At 41.4% G+C, this 12,948-nt stretch overlaps 1 protein-coding gene across 3 annotated transcripts in view; it reads left to right on the top strand.

Annotated features, from left to right (window-relative positions):
* Nucleotides 1-3,205: 3,205 nt before the first annotated feature.
* Nucleotides 3,206-12,948, top strand: part of LOC118781588 (homer protein homolog 2-like) — a 42,513-nt gene continuing 32,770 nt past the window's right edge. For 2 of the 3 annotated variants that reach the window (XM_036534556.1, XM_036534555.1), the window contains exon 1: nt 3,206-3,878. Coding sequence is in view for 1 of the 3 variants with exons in the window: in XM_036534555.1 (XP_036390448.1) it covers nt 3,874-3,878 (5 nt within the window). In the remaining 2 variants the exon portion in view is untranslated. The remainder of the gene's footprint in view (nt 3,879-12,948) is intronic. The other variant, XM_036534557.1, reaches the window with a different exon arrangement.

The raw sequence follows: 12,948 nt of genomic DNA, 5'->3' as shown, positions 1-12,948 counted from the left end.
GTTTTACTAAATAACATCAATATAAAAATATAAAGTTGCTGGTCCAGAGTAGCCACTGGAAAATATGAAGATTCATATGAAAACTATAAAAATGCTGACTTGGACTGAAATCAGGTATGTATTTATTACTGATTCACTGTAGAGAAGAAGTGCAGTGTTCGGATGTCAGAAAGACTTCAAATTTAAAAACTACAATGCGAGTTAGATGCTCAAGCCCATTGGTTACACTTCATATGAACCTCCACCAAATTGTGACAAAGACACAACCTGCAAAATACATTTATTTTTAGTTTAATATAACCATAACATTTACTGTAGTGTCTGCCCTAAAGTAAATCAGCCTTGAGAAATGACGTCAGGACAGGCACTGCAAAACTGCGGAAGTCAACTAACGTTTTACAGTGTTCAGGATATTTAATGCGTTTCCTTAGGCCAGATTCACACTACACGATTTTAGCTCTGAATTTCCACTCGCAGACAGTTTTTTCAGATCGCCAAGAAAAGCCCCAGATCAGAGGCAAATCGGCTCTCGACCGCTATGTGTGAATTGTTCAAAGACGCCATCCGAGAGACTCGCCGATGCCTCGCAGACGTCCGAAAAATATCTAGCAGGCTAAATACCTGGACTTGTCAGGGAGTCCAAATCCTGTAGTGTGAAAAGTGTTGTGACCCGGTCGTGACGGGCAGTGAGTGCGGCGATGAGCTACAGCTAATGAGAGCGCAAGACACGGGGTGAGGGGAAACCCGGGGGAGGAGTTGTACAACATCAACAAGCGTGGCTTCAACAAAAGTTCTGCAGTCTGCTTGGACCCAAGAAACGGAGGACATTTTGGTTGAACTTTGACAGGAGTACCATTGCCTTTTTGATGTTTCCACAAAATAATAAATTTCTACAGTACTGTGAATATGAATTCACGACTTAAGACTGTAACTCTTACATTACAGTTTAATTACACGAACAATATCAATAATGGCAGTACCCCGTAAAAAGAAAAAATATTGTGAGATGATATTTTGGTCATATTGCTTACAGAGCATATTATCTTTGTCTACAGTAGCCATTTTTGGAAGAAAAAAGTCCCTGTCTCGCGCATGGTATCGTGTCATTCCCCGTGTCACTTCTCGCATGTGTTTTTGTGACAAAACGTAGTTTGGAGACCAGACAGACTCGTCGGAGATTCCTCCTGGTGAAAGATCTTGTAATGTGTGACCCCTCTGTCGATGATCAGTCATGTAGTGTGCAAACTACGACGACTTCCAAATTCCCGATTACAAGACAGCAAGTTGTGTAGTGTGAACAGTACAGCGATCTGACGACTTTGAAAGCCATGTAGTATGAACCTGGCCTAAGTAAAGTAGTCGTGGAGTAGCGAAGTCAGTAACGTTTACAATATTAAAAGCGCGACGGGATTATGCCAATGTGCACTGCTAATCCGATACCTGACGTAATTAATATTCATAGATTACATAAAATGTCTGATGGTGAAATAATGGTAAATTACATGTTACGTGTTTTTAATTGTTTGTCGCCTGCCAGTTTAAATAGACCTAAGATTCACCCACATTGAAGTGATTCCCTTTTAACTGCAATCTAATGTGGTAGCATGAGCTTTGTGTTAGTTAGCCTACAACAAATGTACCATAATCGGGTTATACACGTGTACAATATTTGATAAAGAAATCAATAGGAGATTGGTCTTTATAGTTATTTCCTATGAAATTTTCATGTGAACGGCAAAAGGATTAGCGACAAAGTTACCACTCAGCACTTTTCTAATCGTAACGGCGAATCCGATTCGGTTTCTGGCAGCTCAACAGGCATATCTAGCTAGCTAATTTAAGGACAATTGTTACATCTTCAGGCTCAGTAGCTACCGCAGCGACCTACCGATTGTCCCTGCCGCGCGAAAAACCACCACCACGAACTCTCCAATCTTCCACTATGGGTGGTGGATCAGAACCGCGCTGGACATATTCCTGGTATTCCTTATCGTCTGCAGTGAATCTGTGTGCAAACGTCTCTTCATAATTAGCCGATGGTTCGGGACAAACGGACATCCTGAAATCAGAAGACAACACTATTTTAGCACCTACGCACGTTAGCTATCTAGCTCTGCCATTTCCCCACACCTCGCGTTTCACAGTTTGCGGACTAGCAAGGAAACAAGCATAAAACTCAGGAAAACCTCCGAGTCCGAGTTACACATGAGGATTTGTAACTAAGAAAATCACATTTTATCCACCAAACGAAATACCTACTTAAAATTAAGTGCAGAAGCACCAAGGCGGTGGACTCTTTGCTTGCTTTGAAACGCAACAGATACACAGTGTAACAATGTATTAGTTCCCCCTGAGCTACAAGACAATGGTTCCGGAAGTTACATCCTGCTTGGGTCTTTTAACTCGTCTTTGGAATGCATTTCTCATTTTGTTTTAGAGATCATATACAGCTTCATACTCATAATTATTAATTTTTGCCCCAGTAGTGTATACTATAACTCGCATTGCAGCACAAATCATGTCCTGTCTGGAAAACAGTGCTCGACCTAGCAGGACTGAACTTTTTAACGTAATCAATGAAAACAGTTCGTTCGTTAATTATTCAAACAAGAAATCCCTGCACCCTTTCTCAATTTTTAAAAATAATTTCTTCTCATTTATCTTAGGTTTCCCATTAATTCATTAAAACAATCGAAGCCATACATGACACCAGCGAGAAACAACCCCGGGCTTTTTGGTAAAAAAGATATCCCAATACACGTGCGACAGGTTACCCCAAATTCAGACGAAGGGAATAAAAGGCTGTGTTTCGTCAGCGCGTGCTTTCTGGTTGGATCAATAAGGCACGTGTGCCCTAATAAAGAGCAGCACGTGATAAGCAAAATTGTATTTAGTCTAATTAGCCTACTTCTGTTAAGCCTACATCTGAGTCATAACAGAAATTTCGTTGAGAAGTTCGATATTTAAACAAGCACATGCACTTAAATAGGTAGAATCACTTATTGTTAACAGTAGTTAGGGTTTTTATCATGACATCTGAATCATCTTAAATATTTATTTATTCACTTCCATGCGTATAGTCACCTTGATTCCAAAGAATAAAAAATATGTAAGTAACCACAATTCCATAATTGCTTACGGAATTCCTTTACGGATTCCTTTCCATATGTTTTAGCTTGCTGGTTAAAGTAGCGACCAACCTTGTGTTTTCAGGCAGCGTTTGGTTGCTCCATTTATGACACAATGAAGTAGGTAAACACGTAACGTTAGGTGTATTTGCTCGATCGATATCATGCTACGAAGACTCGTCGAAATCCAGAAACGCAACAATGTGAAACAGCTAAAAGTCGGTTCGTGCTCATTGGAAATGGCACATGCCTCGTATAAAAGGCTATGTGGGAGGGTTATGGTGAGCTGGTGGGATCCGCGTAGCGTCGCTGCTATATAGATCTGCATTTATAACTCCGGCTCACCAGGGAGCAGGGATATATCACACACGAATGAAACCGCGCAAACCTTCTTTAAAGCTTGACAGTTTCACTATCGCAAGAGAAACAAGACATCCATTCCGCTCTTGACATTTTCCTCTATTTGGAAAGCTTCTTAAATAACACAGCTTCCGCGTGAAGACTAGGACAGGGTTGATAACGACCAAAATTACAAGATTCAGCGCACGAATGAATAAAACTCGAACCTCTAGTTCTCCGTTTGTGGTAACCTGAAGCTGGGAAACCGGAATGGACTCAGCGAAGAGCTAATGTTTGGAGTGGATTTAGTTCATTAAAATTTGGTTCTGAGGTGTTCAGAAGGTACGGTATCACGCCTCGAATATTAGTTTTGGACGCTGGATGTGTGTTTGAAAAGTCCGTGGAAATGGGGTGAGTAGGATATCGAATCCGACCTGTCATTTTCTGGAATCGCTAACGCATGTTTTTGACAGCATGTTTCAAATGCCTTGACACATTTTTATTGTCTTTTTCAGTATGGGATGAATAATTGGTAGTCGCGCTTTCCGACTAATAATCCGCATTGTTTTTTTTTTAATTAAAGCACAGTTTATGACATATTCCAAATTAAACCTAGTCAGATTGATGGGGTTATACATCATGAACACAGTTAATCAAGATGAACAAACTCAGACCGCTTTAGGATAGGGATTAAAAGTTACCTGCACCAATTATAGAGTAGCCTGAGTTTTGAATGGAGCACCTTAACGTCCAAAATCTCACAAATGCAGAGCGTGGTGCTGAAACCTAAATTTTAATGTCAGCGAGCTGGGTGGGCGCAGTTCGAGAGGATCGTAACTATGTAGGCTACTCATTCTTTGTGATATCTTATCATTACAAGTAAATCCGTGGAGGTGCTTTGCGCAACTTAACGCTTTTAATGCCATAAACGCGCCGACACAATACGCGTGTTTGTTTTAACCTCAGAAATTTTGGAATATAACTTTTGTAAACTTTCCCCCCAGGTGTTAACTTAGCAGCTAACCATTTTTAGCAGACGTGGACATTTAAGTGTGTGATCACGCGAAGGAGACATTTCCGAAAAATCAGAAAAGTGTGCTAAATAAACATGCCAGGTTCTAAGGTTACAATGAACCGTATTAAAATGTCATCATTTATATTGACAAGATAATTGCAGTTAGTTGGACAAAATAAAAAATGAAACTATATCAGAATTCAGTTTACCTTAACATCGTGAAGATACAATAAACATGAATCTGAACATATTTTTTCTTGTACACAGGGTAGCTATGTTATTTATCGTCCGAATATTAGCCTATGTCAAGTGAAGCGGCGGCGTTTACTGCGTTTTCGTTTCCACGACCCATTTTGATATTCGGACCCAAGATGCTAACGATTCCCAGTTGAAGCCGATTGTTGTGGGCACCTGGTGACACTTGAGTGAACCATGGCCAACTTGAGGCTCCAGTTTGTAATCGACACTTGCTCGAGCCGATGGATTCCTTTTACGGTTTCCAATAGAAACGGATCTCTGTACAGTGGCGAGACAAACCGACAAACTCAGTAGAACGTAAAAAGTGGGACCAAGACCGAGCTTCGTCCACTTGAATCCCGAGATGACCCCTGCTCCAATTATTTTGTAGTTTTGTGTTTAAACCTGATATTTAAAGAGATGTTTTGCACAATAGAAATGACCCCATCTGAGGGTTGCGAATACGCTGATGTTTTTTGTGGAGAGCTTCTTCCGCTGACCAGGGAGTAGCCTATGGTTTTGGTCGATGATTGTGTTTCAACAAACCACCGCAAAATAACAGTAGTTAAAGTCTTTGTGTCTGAATAATAGTATAGATTACGGTTTAATCCCAGCGCACCTGCCACATTTGCTACAGGTTGTCTGTTGCTTGTTGTTGCGTCAGGATGGGTCTTTTATAGTTTCCTATACGCACACACTTGAGAATTGGAGTATTTCTAAGGAAGCTCTAATTCTTGCCGCTCAAGATGGCTGGAAAGATAGAAGTAGCAAAACTTTAGCTGTGATAGAGAATTTCCTCTAGCCCTTTCCCCGGTCACCCTGGAAGGGTTCTCTCTGTTTAGTGTTTTACATATAAGAAGGAAAGGTTTTCACTCACACACAGTGAAATAAATCGGCAAAGCAATTTGTGGAAGTGTTGAAGGCAATATTTTTTAGGCAGTTTTTGGTAATTATTTCACGAGATTATTGAACTTTGCAAGCGTTTTACCTGCATGTTTTGCTGAGTGTGTATATGAATAGCTGTTTTTTTAAAGTTTAATATTTTCCTTTATTTTCATTTATTTTAGTATAATTTTTGAAAGAAAAAAAGCCAAAGTAATACGTTGGAGTCGCTCATTGAATCAGACAGGAAGCAGCAATGTATAATTGTGGTTATGGAGCAGGACTCATAACTAGAAGGTTGCTGGTCTGAATGCCCACAGGGGCACTGTTGCTATACCCTTGGGCAAGGTACTTAATCCACAGTTGCCTCAGTAAATATCCAGTTGTTTAAATGGATAACATTGTAAACACCTGTAACTGATGTAAGTTGCTCCGGATAGGGGCACCTTCTAAATGCCAATAATGTTTAATGATACATTTCAAACTTGACTGATTTGACTGAGTTTATACTATCTCACAATTACACAACAGTTCACAATTCACCATATAAACAAAAGCATTAATTATCAGTAGATTTATTTGGCCATCTGAAACCTGGCAGACTCCCATGTTCTTGTTCCACTACAACCTACCTTCTCAGCACATGCAGGTAACTTGAATAACCAGTTCTCTGAAAGACTTGCATTGTTTGACAGAAGGCATAAATCAAAGGCACTTCTCTAAAGCAGAGTGGTGGGAGCAGACCCAGAAGACCTGAGTGGAGGAAGTACAAGTATTGTACAGAAAACCCTCTTGTTCTTATGGAGATGTCTCCGAGTTCTCTCTGTGATTGTTGAAGCTCCTTTGTAAAATGAATTTTGGTCAGCATGAGGGCGTCTCACTTTAATCCACCTACCCCAGGATTACAGACACAAAAAACTAACAACATTTCATCTGCAGTGTTTCAATGATCACTATTCTAAAATTAAACCCCTGTCCCAATATGCTGAAGGTGCTCAACTCAGCAATGTTGAATAGAGAGGAGGGAACTGACGTCTTGTTTTTGGGTATAAAGCGGGGTTACAATTAGGCCTATGGGGATTCACTGAAATTAAGATCATCCCGAGGAAATCCCCTGACTGTCTGGCTAATTAGAATCCAGAATGTCATCTTCAGCAGTATGAAATGGGTGTTAACAAGGCTGAAACCATGAATGGAATTAAATTTCTATCATATAAGCAGATGATTATTTATTAGATGTTACAGGTTAGAGGACATAAGTCCTCTCTTGAAAAATTTCCAGCTCTGTGTTTGATTTTTTTTAAAATGGTCAAACATTAATAATTTGTGATGACAGAAGTGGTGTAGAAGAACCAGACTGTCATGTTTTCCATAACAGTGACTGAGTTATAAATATGCCCTTTTGAATCTTTGCTCTGTTTTCATAGCTAAAGTGGTTTAAAGTGGTTTGTTGCTGACTTTGTTCCAGATAGGGTTATAGATTAACCTCATGGTTCAGCAATTGTTAACCAGCTCAGATGTATGACAGCCTCACAGCTTAGTTTCTCTCTCACTCCTGATCCACGGTCACATCAACAAATTTAGGGATTCTCATTGGCTGGGATGCTCCTCGGGCCTTGGCTGGCAGCACATTTTTGGTAGACGATTATTGAGTTCACTGGAACAGTACATAGTACAATGCAGGATTAGATTCGCACATGTGTTTGTCCTTCTCATAAAAGAAAAAGTACTATTCCACCTGTGTGCTCATTCCCTACATCCCTCATCCCTGTACTTATTGACAAGTCATTTATGCAGGCTGTTGAACATTACTCAAAGTAGAAGAAAGTCTCTGCCATCCAACCTTTTCATTTCTAAGAGCTCAGAGCCTGCCAAATCCCACAGGGCTCAGCCAAAGAGGTCAGACAGGCACCAGTGCAATCGGTGGCACCAGCTGTTCAAAGCATGCCAATTTCCTGAAAAAGGTGGTGGGATGTTCATTTTGAGACAAGGGGGTGTGAGGTTTTTAAGTGTTCCTTCAGGCCTGACAGGGCACCTTGTGTGGAAATGAGAGGTCTGAACAGCATATGCCTAGGCTGATTTCCCGCCGTCTAAGAGCAAGAAAAGTCCCAGGGGTTGTGGCAGAATATTATTACTTAAAGGCTGATATGTGAAGGGGACAGGCTGGTGGGGGGATTGAAAGTCTTCTGGAGCAGATGGTGACAGCTTGGGCCATCTGTTATGGATTTCCGTGGAGCAGCAGACACCTTCACTCATGCTGTAAGTGAACAGCAATCGGACAGTAATTACAGAGGCTTCCCCTCATTTGAACTTGATTCTCTGTCCAGGCCTGTTATATTGGCAACATATCCCTCTGTCAAGTGTGTTTTTTTTGCTAGATATATTTCCAATGTATGGTGGAGTGCAAACACATAGAGTAGCCAGGCTTTTTTGTAAACAATATTTCACTGACCCATGTGAGGATTGGAGTAGCTTTTATCTGGGATGCCTGACATGCCCTGTCACCAAGGTATAGAGTTCCCCTTTGCATCTCTGGGGGTTGGGGGGGGGGTTACTTCTCCCCTGGACTTTCTTGATTTCAAACATTCTTGTCAATGTTTTAAGGCTTTGTCACATGTCTGTGAATTTTAAAAACCTCCTTCCATTTAGTGCTGCCAAAATGCACTGTACACTCGACAAAGATCTGCAATGCTGGCAGAAACCCTATTATTCATGGGAAGCCTCTCAAAATTTTTAATACCTTCTCAGTGGTCATGGATGCATTGTCCATCTGAGGGCACAAACCAGCCTGGATATGAGATTGAACTCAGGAAGAACGTTAGGGTTGATGCCTTTTATGTTTTGGCAGGTGCTTTTTCTCTTTAAAAGATGTCTTTGCTCCCAGTGAGAAACTGGGCTTCCTCATGTAAGCTCATGCGTTTGTTCTTGTGCAGTGCCATGGACATTCTTGAAGCTGACATGTGCACTCCTTACTCCAGGTTTATGCACCTCTAATGTTGCTTTTTCCTTCAGCAGGATCAAATAAACTGCAATTTGATCATTGAGGGGGCCCTCTCAAACAGAACCTGTTTGGGTGTCTGATGCATTTTGCACCTTGAAAGCAGGGCTAATATGGTCTGATAAACTTATATAATCTTCCACGTCTGTGATCTCATGCCAAGTTTACCTGTCTGGAATCCCCAAAATGAAATTCTCTGGTTTAGTTCTCAGATTGGTTTGATCTGAATTTATCATTAGAGGGTTTTTGATAATTCTCATGCCAGTTCAGTTGCTTACTTTATAGATGTCTATAATACATATGTATCATTGTGACTTAAAGTGATTCAAGAGAAAAATTTGGAAATGAAGCTGAAGGAAAGTGTGTTAGCATGGATTATGAAGAACACTGAAGCTGTGACCTTTTCTAGGCAGGTTTATGGATGTTCAGTCTGTCTGGCCAAACACTGACGCTGAGTTTGTGTTTTTGCAGAGACCACAAGTGATTCTCTGCTGTGAAATGCTGCTTATCATTAAGCAGGTCTGGATGCTAGCTGTGTTTATGGAACCACTTGGACTTGCAAAACATGAAATTTCTTTTCATTTATTATGAATTTAACTTGCAAACATATAAACCTGCACAAACTTGTAAACAGTGGCAAACTGGCCACGATTTCCTGAACGCATAAGGAATGCACATAAAGGCAAACACCTATGGCGTTTGTTATTGCTTTTGCCCGATCTAAATTAGCAGGGAAAGGTTGCTTAAATGCCACGGGGGGCAGTGTTTGCACTCCACTCTGTTTTTTCCTTGTACCTGTGATATTCACATTTGGATGATGCCGTCTCAAATGAGTAATCATGGTTGACGTACTGCCAGCAACGTAACCAATTTCAGTTGAACAATGATATGAACTATCGATCTACGCTAAAGTAGGACATTTTGATAAAGCAGGACAAATCGACAGAACACCGGCACGCTGCCTTTGTCTTATCCACTTGTCTTTGCCCATTGCTACTGTAGTGCACTGGAAAACCGAAATGTTCCCAAACAGGAGACCTGAAGGATAGGCGACGGGAGGGTCCTCCAGGTCTGGCTTTGCGGTTGCCATACTTACGAGGCTGCATCACTGAACATGTGCTAATTCAACTGCTAAGTTATGGCTCCGTTATGTTATCAGAGAGGAAACTGTTTTTTTTTTTTTTTTTTTTTTAGTTTCGCACACAGAAATGTAGAAGAGAGGGCACACTGTATCGTAAGTAACACTTTATTCGCTAACGTTTCGGTCGACTGACCATCAGAGCATAAAAAAGTTATGCACGTAATGTTTGTGGTTAAGGATAAACTATATTCTATCCGAACCAAACATCCTGTACCAAACGGTACGGTACAAATACGTGTACCGTTACACCCCTATTAGATTGCACCCCTATTAGAATATAGAATATATAATTTTGTGATTTACATGTGTTATAGTGTTCATTGTGAAATGAAAAATGAGTTTTGTTACAGCTCAATGACAGCTCAACGGGGGGGGTGGAGTGGAGGGGGGCGTGTCACAGTTCCGTCCTCCGGAAACATGACACGAGACCGTGGACGTTTGTATCGCAGTTTCAGTTTTGGTTTCAGAACTGTTACAATCCTAACCAAAAATTCAGATGCATTTTGACACACCTATGCATCAGGTAGCCAATTGGATTAGTTTTGGCTGTGTCTGACTGTTAGCAGTTCTGTGCTGGCACACTAGGGTAAGGTCCATCTTAAGACCAGGGATACAGTGGAAGTCAGGTGACCCTGAAAGAAGCTCAGGCAGTGGGACGTCACATCTGTTCATCTGTCTCAATCAGGGTAAATGAGGATGGCAGTTCCCAAGAAGTGTGGTCCAAGTGTCAAGCAACACGAAATCCATGAAGCAAGGTTTGAAGGTTTTACCAGATGGCAAAGCTGCCTGCAACATGCCCTTTGCCAGTCTGCACCAGCCAACAGACAGCACTGGGGCATTGATAATGATCTCCTAACCCAAAGGTTGTGGGTTCAGTTCTCTAGGAGGCCACTGGTAGTATACCCTTGTGCAAGATAATTGCCCTGAACCGTCTCATTAAATATCCAGCTGTATTAATGGGTAACATGTATGAACTGTGTTCCGTGGATGAGCGTGTTTAAGAAAAATATAATGTGGTGTAGGACTTGTTTTGTGAGACAGGTCAGTTTGCAGCAGCAGGTTCTGTGATGATCTTGCATATTCCTCTGGGAGGAATCTCAGAAATGTCTGAGTCTTGCTTGCTTCAGTTTGCATTGTTTGAAACTCAGCAGGACAGCCCTAACATTTTACTGTGCATTGGTGCATGAATCATCTGTCACAACCTTGAAGAATTTACATTCCAGCAAGTGTCAGAAGCCGAAGCCATCAATCACAGAGGTGTTCAATGCAGAGCAGTTCATCTAGCATGATTCATGCTGACAGCAAGACTTGTGATTTTTGGGCTCAGACTAGTGGAGCCCATTCCTGAGATCCCAGTGATCCACAGTCCTTAGGGTTTTAGAGATACACCATATGGACAAAAGTATTTGGCCACACCTGTTTTTCAGGGTTTGGGCTAAGCCCCTTATCTCCAGTGAAGGGCAATCTTAATGCTTCAGTATACCAAGACATTTTGGACAATGCTATGCTTCCAACTTTGTGGCAACAGTTTGGGGAAGGCCCTTTTCTATTCCAACATGACTGTGCCCCAGTGCACAAAGCAAGGACTATAAAGACATGGTTTGATGAGTTTGGTATGGAAGAACTTGACTGGCTCGCACAGAGCCCTGACCTCAACCCCATTGAGCACCTTTGGGATGAACTGGAACGGAGATTGCGAGCCAGGCCTTCTCGTCCAACATCAGTGCCTGACCTCATAAATGCTCTACAGAATGAATGGGCACAAATTCCCACAGAAACACTCCAAAATCTTGTGGAAAGCCTTCCAAGAAGAGTGGAAGCTGTTATAGCTGCAAAAGGGGGACCAACTCCACATTAACGTATGTGTATTTGAATACAATGTCCCTGTTAGTGTAATGGTCAGGCATCTGAATACTTTTGTCCATATAGTGAACCTTTGGACACCTGGAGCAGCAGGTGATTCAAATTCCTGTCCAATCAGGTACTGTCATTAAGTGAGTTGGAATGAAGCCATGACACCCACAGTGGACACTACAACCTCTTGCCAAGAGAACCAGACCCAGGTACCGTTGCAGCATATTACAGCAGGTTATTCCAGCTCTTCTTTCACAAGGGCAAGGAGGTGTAATTAAAGTGACTAGACTAGCCTCATGTGTAAGGATGTCTGTGGAGGCCTTCAGGTCAGGATTCAGTCAGGGCTTTACCCATTGGTTGGGAATCATCACCCAGGCCTACTTTCAGACTGTGGTGCTGTCCCAGGTCATGTGTCTCAAGCGCTGGTAATTGACTCCACGGCCGGTACAGGCAGCGAATACCAATTCTCCAGGCAGCAAGAGCTAGTGGGGATAATACGGTGAATCCAGTCAGCAGGTTAGAGCTCAGTGTTTCTGCTCTATAGATTCTTTGGGCAGGCATAGAGTGTGAATTATGGGGTACACTGTGATAGGAAAATGTATTTTTTCTTAGCTCATACTTACTTAGAACATCTTTACTAGGATTTGCTCTTTTTGGAGAGAATTTGGACCAGGAAAGGGACTGACTCTGCCAGATCTAGTCTAGATCCACCATGTCCTCTGATATTTTCCTTTTTGAAACGGTCGCCATTCAAAAAAAAGTTAATCATTTTGCACTCAATGGATTTAGAAGGACTTTGAATCTGATTCTCAGTTTCTGATATAAATTCAAATTTTGATTGAGAATAAAGCTTTAAGATAATTATATCTTCTATTATATCTGCTTTCAAAAGACTGCTTTTTATTTAGCTGAGTGCCTGTGACTGAGGAAAAAGCAGTGGTTTATGCTACAATGGATGACATTGTGATAGCAAGACAGGTCTGTTGCACAACCATACATGCAAATGTTTTATTGCATGAATCCCTTTGTCATTTCCAGATTTGACTGCTAAACTTATGGCTATTTTGCTCATGCATTACTGTGTGTCATGAATCTGCTTCAGTGACAGAGATTAAAAAAAACTGGTACAGGTTGGGAATGGATGCATGATGCATTTTTTTAGTTATCAGGTTGAAATGGGAAACTAAAATGTTGCATTTGAGGGTCAGACTGAGAAGATTTGTCCAGTTGTGGGTTATGAATGGGCTAATTGCATGTAGTCTGCAAAGCACCTAGCTCTGGTGGGTCAAAGGTTGGGAAGAACATTTCAGTAAGAGTTTTTCTCAGTGTGACCCCTAAAAGGAAATAATAGGAG

This window comes from Megalops cyprinoides, chromosome 8, assembly GCF_013368585.1.
Source record: "Megalops cyprinoides isolate fMegCyp1 chromosome 8, fMegCyp1.pri, whole genome shotgun sequence".
In the NCBI taxonomy this organism is placed as follows: domain Eukaryota; kingdom Metazoa; phylum Chordata; class Actinopteri; order Elopiformes; family Megalopidae; genus Megalops; species Megalops cyprinoides.
This window is presented reverse-complemented; position numbering and strand designations above follow the sequence as displayed.